Source organism: Temnothorax nylanderi, unplaced genomic scaffold (assembly GCF_030848795.1).
Source record: "Temnothorax nylanderi isolate EJ_2023f unplaced genomic scaffold, tnyl_v1.0 TNYL_tig0243_pilon, whole genome shotgun sequence".
Taxonomy (NCBI): Eukaryota; Metazoa; Arthropoda; class Insecta; order Hymenoptera; family Formicidae; genus Temnothorax; species Temnothorax nylanderi.
The window spans coordinates 231369-240792 of record NW_027249305.1 but is presented as its reverse complement, the minus strand read 5'-3'; the positions used below and the strand labels follow the sequence as shown (position 1 = coordinate 240792).

General features: G+C 32.0%; 1 protein-coding gene across 1 annotated transcript; it reads right to left on the bottom strand.

The window, feature by feature from the left end:
• Nucleotides 1-1464: 1464 nt before the first annotated feature.
• LOC139779833 (Histamine-gated chloride channel subunit 1) lies at nt 1465-9424 on the bottom strand. Its single transcript, XM_071718312.1, has 7 exons — nt 9155-9424; nt 7307-7484; nt 6578-6804; nt 4824-4906; nt 4130-4441; nt 3343-3548; nt 1465-1967 (listed from the first exon to the last, which is right to left on the bottom strand). The coding sequence occupies exons 1-7, from the start codon at nt 9226-9228 to the stop codon at nt 1791-1793; spliced, it is 1257 nt and encodes a 418-aa protein (XP_071574413.1). The 5' UTR covers nt 9229-9424; the 3' UTR covers nt 1465-1790.

Genomic DNA, 9424 nt, shown 5'->3' with positions numbered 1-9424 from the left:
AATGTGTCAGACAATACGCGCCATTAACTTGCCGCAAGACATTTAAGTTCGGTTAGTGAACAGAACAGCAATTGAACGATACTTGCGTTACTTTTGATAACAATCTAAAGTTATTATTAACAATTTAAAAAATATATGTGATATTACATTATTACATGCATATTGCATAGTATATTACGTACGTATGTTGTAACAACGAATATCAATCAAATTTTTATCGTCTTCAAGTTGCTGTTTCTCTTTTGATTTTCTTTAAAAAATGAACTAAATTTTCCTTTAGTCTATCTTTCTTTATAATTAAATATTTTTCTTCTAATTTTTTATTTTACTTGAAATTAATATAAATATCTTTTGATTCCATTACAATTAAACTAAAAATTTTTGCATAAAGATATACTATGAGAGATGTACATATATTACGCATATTTTATTTTATATTATATACGTGATAACTAGAAATATAATTTATCATAAATATAATGTTATAATAATAAATAATACAAGGCCAAAAACGGGCAACATAGATATCATAAATTAAGAATATAGTTTAATATCTCAATACATAATCGTGTATAAAAGGGACATTTAAGGACATTTAAGGTCTTTAACACGTTACTATTTAGATATTAACTTTTCCATACAAGAAAAATCTGAAAGGTATGATTTTCACAGCCATATTTTGAGAAATCAAAGTGTAACGGCAGGAATGCAGCTGTCAGTTTAGCTGCAATTTTATTTTGCAAATTGGATTACATAAAGGAAAGTTGTTAGCCTAGCGCCCAATCTCTAACCTGGCCAACCTAGAGGACCGGTCCTTAAATATCAGTCATGGATTTCACACAAGATGACCGCGATGTGATTTAGAATTAATGTTTTATGCTTTGCGCACGATGCGACTCCTTTTGACTTTTATCGTTTGACTCGCTACCGACGTTAGGATATAGACGTATCCGCGCCGTTAATTTAATCTTAACTTTTTAAATGTTTTTTTTCCTTTTTTTACTTATTTGGTTGAGGAACACTCTGTGGAGCTCGAAACGTCTCTTTTATACACGATTATGTATTGAGATATTAAATTACAATCTTAATTTTTATGATATCTATGTTGCTCTTTTTTTGCCTTGTATTATTTATTATTTTAAGTATACGAGCTAGATTCAATGTATAATGTTATAATCTCTAAGTTTCTGATTTCGACATTATGTTATTGTAAACACAAATATGAGGAACAGGTGAGTAATTTATGTACATTAATCAGTTAATTAAAACATATTGTAAGCCGTTATCGCATATACATTGATTAAATTTAAATGCATAAAGTTTTTGAACAAACACATTTTTTCTTATCTTAATGAAATTTTAATACAATAAATTATGATTTTTTTTAATAAAAAAATGAATTATATAAATTAGTCGATATTTATGAAAGTTACAAGATATTCTAAATATTTTTAAAATATCATATTTATCTAAATATATAACTATATTGTTATGTTTCTTATAACTTGTTACAGGACATTTTTACTATATGTCTTGTAATGAACACAGATCGGTTAACTTTTGTTATCACAATCTATTAGACACGTCTTCAATAAATATGCGGATTTTATTCCACTTCCTCTTTTATTGTGCCGTACTTTATACATGATAGTTCGCAGGATACACTTTCCATTAGCTTGCTTCGACAAATTTATCGCTGCATCCCAGGATATTCTTTCCATAATTCGATGTCTTTAAAAGCGCATTCGGCTCTCGCCGAGTCGCGGACATGCGTCTTGCCCGGAGTTGCATTACAGGAATGTGCTCCAATAGACGACGTTAAGGATGAAGAATGAGAAGGGGAAGAAGAATCTGGAAACCTTGTCGATGTAAATGGCGGTAGCTCTTCCTTGGCAGCACTGCTCATACTGTACCGTCGGTGGCCTCGTTGGACTTCTGCTCCTTTCGGTATCCGGCCTCATTGGCGTCTACGAGAGAAAAGAGACAAAAAATACATCACGTAGAATAACATGAAAGTAATAAATGTGGAAAATTATTTTGTGGGTATTTATATTTTGTCTTACGTTTCTCCCTTTTAATCACTTTATTAATCAAGACTATTGCAAGGTAAGTACAGATCATTATACTTACTTGCGATTATACAAAAAAATATAATGCTTGCTAATACAAATTTACTTGCAAACACTGCAAATCCAAGTGTGTCATTTTTACACGCATAAAACGTCTAAAAAAGACACATTTGTAGACAGAAGCTCTTTTTACGTGTTCCTTTTACGTGTTAAATTACGTCATTTAGCATGTTTAATCGTGGTTAATTAAAAGTTAATACGTTCAATCGTGTTAAATAACGTGATTTAAAATGGCAAGAAATGTGTGAGAAGAGCTTCGGCTAAAATAACACACTTGGATTTGTAGTGAATCAAAGACAAGATATATAATAGTCATAGAAAAACATATTTAACTGCGTAAAGAGTGACTTTTGCTTACCAGCTATTAAAGAAAGGCGATGTTTATTTCGTGCACGAAACGTTTTATCATAAAGCAAGTAAGAATAAACGCTGCAGTGGTACAGGCAAATATTGCGCGCGACGAATGTAATGAAAACGGGGGTGCATTCTATGTATAGAACGTGGCGAATTGCAAAGTCTGCGTAAGCTACACGGAAGAAAGGAGAGAATAAATATTTCTCTGCGAATTGAGTGTGGGACGAATGCATGCAATAAAAATCTAACTTTGGAACTTGTTCAAGAGGGAAGTTACCAGAGAGAAGTTACTCCGTCATGCGATACGATGAATTGTCTAGGAAAGTGGTTGTACTTCGTGTATAGTGCACTTTGCCATACTTTCCGTCGCCGATGCTGTTTACCGTATAACATTCAGATTCAGAAATAAATATATACGTTTGCAGAAGTCAATCATACAAGTTTTCACAAGGCGAGTCTTCTGCTTTGGAAACAGAACCGTATAATCAGAGTATCGTTATACTAAAATGTCCGGCTCAAAATTTGTATAAAACTTTTTCTGCGTTGTAGAGTCGAGCAAATGATATTTCCTTTTTTTTTCTCTTATTAAACGAAGTGATATAACTTTATTACGCATCTCAATGATTTACACGACCCCGAATGAAATGTCGATAATTTATAACGGACGCGGTTTGCAATGCAGTGCCCTTTATTTCTAGCATTTTTATTCAATTGAGCGATATCGCATCGACAGGACGAAATCGCATTATCGGGGTGGCCGCAGCGCATTTCGCTTTATCTCGAACTATCAATTTCGCGGAACCGAACGGTGGAGCATTTCGCCGTAAATGTATCGCGCCGCGCTTTTTCGCCCGTTTACCTTGAAGTCGTCGATGGCCTCGCGAAGATCTTCGTCCGAGTACCCTTTCATGGCCTTCGTGGCGACCGGCCCCATGTAGTTGTTCACTACTGCGAATTCCATGAGAGACAGGAAGACGAACACGCTGCACGAAGACATCCACACGTCGATTGCCTTCACGTACGAGACCGGCGGTAAAGATTGCTGAGATTGCGTGTTTTGAGTAGCTGAAAGGGAGATATTAATCCTTAATTCTTACATTCATGATTATATGTACAAATTAATTGACATAATCGCGTCCATCTCTATATAAATTGAATAAAAGTAATTTAATTATTCTCATTTTTCTCGTTAGGCTTTTAGCTATTTTTATGTATAGATATTTGTATATATTATTTACTAATTTAAGTTTGAGATATTATTGAACACTTCATTTTTATGCAAACGTAAATTTGAATCTATTATGTAAATAAGCTAAAATTTCAATTATTACATATTGAGTTTTATTTATCTCTATTCTTTATTGTTTATTTTAAATTATTATATATAATTTATCGGAATATATATTTATTCAAATAATTTTGTGTAATTTTAGCTTGCAATAGGTGTCGAAAAAAATATTAAATAACGGTTTTACTAAAACCAAAGGATTTATTAAAACCATTTTGATGTAAAATGCAATTAAGGGTAAATTGCAATTTAGCTGATATTTATGCCGTCATTAAGCCCCCGACAAAGCGCTCTATCGTGATCGCAAATATCATGAATAGTTATATCACGAGCGATGGGAGGAGAGACGTCGCCTAACCGAGGGTCAGTAGTGACGTCACGCCAAGGGTGACCCGCGCCGGGATGGCTTCCGGCTTGATCCAAAAGGCGATCCAGGACATAACGACGATCAGGGCGGACGGGATGTACGTGTGGAACAGGTGATAACCCAGTCTCCGGCGCAGATTGAAGACAATCTGTATGCACGTGAAGTTTCCGGTCGAGTATTCGATCGTGCAGTCGGTCGTGTAGTTGTTCGATATGTCGAGTTGCGGCAGCTCGATTTCCGGATTAACCACCAGGGGATCGGTCATGTTCCATAGAAATATCAGATCTTGAGTCGTGTGCGAAACTGGAAAAGAATGAGATGTGGAGAATGTAGCGAAATGTAAAAAAAAAGCGTAATATAAATAAATGTCATATATAAAAATCGTAGAGCTCTGAACAGATAAATGGCCTCGACATTTAAAAATGTGATTATTCGTAAACATATTTGATATAAATCATTGATAATAATTGCAGGTAATATAATTGTATAAACAATAATTGCAACAGATTATGAACATTGACGCATGTTTTTTTCTGTATTAATAGAGAAAATATTACAACTTATATGTGTATCATTCTATATAATTATATACTTATTGTACGATTTTATATATTTATATGTGTGAAATAATATTGCTATATATAATATGTAGCTTATAAATTAATTATTATTAATATATACTTACGGCTTTCGATCATCATCGAGCAAATTTGAGTGTCATGAGGATAGGACTCGAACTTCATCGCGCATGAGAGCACCAATGTCAATCTAAAACGAATATTGAACAGTTGTTAACCTAAATATGATATTTTTAATTATACTACGGCTGAAGAAGACTCGGTGAAGTCGAAACGTTCCGTTTTTGTATATATGTAATTTAATAATTATATGGTTTAACACCCATTACTGCTCGATCATTGGCCTTTTTCCTTTCAATCGAATATTGCGCTTTTCTGTGATATTTATTAATCAAATAACATTTCAATTTTTGACACAAGTATGTTTTACTCGATAGCTTTTTTCACAGTGACAAATAATGTTGAAGCTTTTCTCTATTTTTGTTTCCGATGAAACATGCATTCGGAACAAGGGAAACTAAATTCGCGTTATTTTATTGTCAATAAAATTTGACAGAACACGACATGACAACTACTCGCTCGTTCCAACATAGATCAAAACGCCAGTAGATAGAAATAAATGAAGCTGAGTTAGCTATATATCAATGTGAAAGCTGTATGTGTATTTTGCATCAAGATTTCTCAAGATTTGTACTGATTGTAAGATTCTTGTTTAAAATTCTCCGACATTTTAATTAACAATAAATTGTTAAAAAATTTATCATTAAAATTAGATCTTACGGAGAAATTAAAAAAAAAACATTAAAATAAGATACACTTATTACTCCAACTATTGAAGCTTCGAAGCTAACAGCATCTTCCTCACGTTAGCCGTTATAAAGCTGGATAATAACAAATTTTCTAAACTCTTTTTCCTCAGATTGCGATGTGCGGCATTTTATTGTAAATCAGTATTTTATTATGATAGTTTTGTTCACACAAATGGAAGTGTCTTTATAATGCAAAGAGAGAGATGAAAAGAATAAGCTAATATTTCTCAAGGAGTTCTATGACGGTATTTTTTTAGTAACTTATGTAAAATTATAGTTATAGTATATCTCTCTCTCAATAAAATATTTTCTTGCAATCTTGCAAGATATACCTACTTTATAGAGATTTTTAGAAGTTACATCTTGTATCTTTGGTTTTCTTAGTACTTCTCAGTATCCTTTTATCTTATATCCTTTTATCTTTTATATTATCTCTAACTGTTAAGTATTTTTTATGTAAGAAAAAGCATCAAAAACATAAATTTCAATTTTTTTTTTCAGTTACAAAATGTTTTAAATTACTTTTTATTTACATTCACATAAAACTTGCGTTTTTCATGAAAAGATAAATTATTAAAATGTTTCCTTTGCCTTTTTTTACATGCATGTTTTGATATTTGTTAATATCATAATAATAAATGTCCAAAGGTATGAAAATCTCACTCAAATACATTTTAAACTATTCTCGTACGAGCGAATATAACTTTGCAGTTGCTGGAAAGTTACTCGAGCGTATGTTTGGTACGAAAAGTGATTATTTGATTTTAACTTTATACAAATGAGAGAAAGAGAGAGAGATACAATTGTATTATCATATTATATTGTATTAAATATTCTCTATTAATTCGGAAAGGATTTAATTATCGAGTTTTAATAAGTTCCAATTTATCATTATTATTATTAACTCTAACACATTAATAAATTTTTAATAAAATACATTTTTGAAACATATACATAAACATTTAAAAAAAAATTCAAAGAATTACGTTTATTGTTAAATATTACAATAATCCTAAATGAGACTGAATAATATATAACTAAGATAGACTTACTTAGACATGTAAAGCAACGTTTTATCGTGATATAACCAGAGATAATGATTTGGTATCGACATCTCGTGGAAGGTAACCTTCTTTGCATTCTTGAAGAAGCAGTCGGGTCTCCAGATATTGTGCAACCAATCCACGTCAAGTATCCGGTAATCCTCGGACATGTTTTCCGGTAGCCGCAGTCTAGAGTCCCGCCAGCTCTGAGCGAGAAATATGTCGGCCACGTATGTCTGTCGTCGTGGAAAAATAATGTGAGCAGATGCCGCACTTCATATGTGACCATATGCAGATGGCATAATTATTCTTTCTTTCATGTGAAAATAAAGTGTCTTCTAACTTGCACATACTCTACGGATTATATCTCCGTCATAAATTTCAGAAAATTTGAAAAGCACTTCGCAAAGCAGTATTGTTATTCTTACGTAATATTTAGCATAAATTTGTTTTATTTATTTGTCTATTACTATAGTTTAAAAAATTTATATATTGGAAAAAAAGATTAAAATTTAGTTGACCTTTTCAACAAGAGTAAACCAATTTTATTTTATATACGTTTATATAACACATAATATATTTCATTACTATAGTATATACATAATTAAGATAAATGTAAAAAGGAAAAAAATAGTTTAATAAACTTTAATATGGATATAGCGGATGTAATATTCTCTGGGAGAATATTGGGAGAAAACAAATTTTCTAGCGGGTTGCTTATATCGGTCTTTCGCTCACCATCGATTCCTCATTTATCGAGTCCAGACTAAGCACTGTCACGTGAAAATAAACGATGGTGGGCTGGCCAAGGAATTTCGGTGCTCTGTGTTTATCGTACTGCTTCGGATTTAAAGGCAGGATATCTCTCAATGACAAGGAGGTTTCCTTCTTTCCGTACTCATCGAAGTCCAGTTCTCTAAAATGTTAAAAGGTGCGAGAAACGGCTTGCTAATGGACACCATTTGCGCATGTGTGTTTATTTGTTGAAGATTATGTATTTGTTAAAGACTATATGACGAATCGCATTTGACCATGTGATCTTGAGAGAAACATATGATTTAGTTTAAGAAAAACCGAATACAATACGATAATATATTTAAAGAATTTACCTCTAATTAAATAAATAATTTATTAAAGCTGTTTAATTAGATTTTTGTTAAACAAAAATAATTTTTTTAATAAAAAAAATGTAAATAAATAGAAATGCTGAAAAATGGTACGTCTCTAAAACCACTTTTAGATACATTTTTTAATTTGTTATCGTCGAAAATTATAAACCACTGCAATGTATTTTTTAATAAAAAGTTATTAATTGCATTAAGATTAATACTTGTAACATAGATAATAAAATAATTTTATTAAAAATGGTTAAGTTACATGTTGTTATAATTAACAAATAACACGCGGATTATATAAAAATATGTTAATAGTCGGTGGTCGATTCGAGCAAAACATATTTGTGTAAACTTGATTTAAAATCGCCTTATATCACTGTGAAACCCTTCAAGCCGATAACCTGTAACAAGACTCAAGAATTTTCTCATTTATTTCTATTTAGTAATGTTTACAGATGTAAAGTAATTATTAAGGAATAATATACATATATTTATTGGTTTTATTAAAGGTGGGTCCTCAAACGGGAATTTTACGAAAGCATATGGAATAATAATTACTTTTCTAATTATTATTATTCCATAATAATTACTTTACATATCTATGAATGTCATTAAATAATAATAGGCAAGAAAATTTTATACAGTGCTGTTGAACATTTGATTTTTGATACATATTATATCATATTTTTGAATGATTGATATATAATAATAGACTGAATTGTTGCTCACTAATTGTGACAAAAGAAGAAAAACGTAGAAGCGTTCAGTTATATAACTGCAACCAATTTCCAGTAATCACCTTAAAAGTTAAATAATAGCTATAACAGCGATATCGCTGGTACAGCGATTTTTATGGCAGCAGCATCGATGACACTCATAAATTATTCACCGAGCACAAGAACTGAGTGCGCGCAGAGTCTGTTGGCAGTTTCATTATTACAGAGTGGATGCTATTTTTCTCAATCGGGTCGGTCACGTCGATGCCACGATTGCTAACCATACGGCTTTTTTTGTTCAATTAGAATGTGATTGCAGTATTGATTGAGAAACAAATGCGTCGGAGAATGCGGTATAAAGACGTGATATATACCCGTTATTAAATCACAACGCGTTTATAATCTGCGTCATATATGATCTAGTGTATAATGCCATTTATGATGCAATAGACATCATGCAGGAATAATGAAACCTGTAACTGTACTTATCTTCAACAAGAATTCCATCACTATTTCAATAATTTATAAACAATTTTTTTCTCTTTTCTTTTTTTACAGTTATTAGCAAAAATATTATGTTACCTATTGTTCTCTCAGCAGAATTCTCTTCTTAGAATTTTTAGAATAAAAAGAAATAATAATTTAAAGGAAAGTTTAGATGCAAAATACTATTTTTACCGAGATTGTTGATCTTGAAATCGTGTAATATCTATAAAAATGATTGTCCGGCAAAAGAAGTGTGATTGCGTACTCACGGAAAATGCGGGGCGGTCATGTCAAACAGGGCATACAAGTAGCAGCATATGATCAGCAGAAAGTGCCACGTCATTCCTGAAGAGAGCGGAGAGTATGGAGAGTGATACGGATGGCCCGAAAAAAAGAGCGGCGCATGCAATGGAGTTTGCAGAGTACGTCATAAAGAATTCATCGACGCGGAGGGATCGATGAGATCGTTTTGAACTCGCGAACATCAAAGAGACTCTTGTCCTTCTGTGTGAGCGAAAGGATGTGTGTTACATTTGTTT

What these genes read in the sequence shown, in the direction of transcription:
- LOC139779833 (XM_071718312.1), bottom strand. Translation starts at nt 9,228, where the DNA reads ATGACGTGGCACTTTCTGCTGATCATATGCTGCTACTTGTATGCCCTG. An exon ending in CTCGATGATGATCGAAAGCC is followed by an intron (nt 4,442 to 4,823) that starts GTAAGTATATAT and finishes ATTCTTTTCCAG; the next exon opens with TTTCGCACACGACTCAAGAT. An exon ending in AGGCCATCGACGACTTCAAG is followed by an intron (nt 1,968 to 3,342) that starts GTAAACGGGCGA and finishes TTTCTCTCGTAG; the next exon opens with ACGCCAATGAGGCCGGATAC.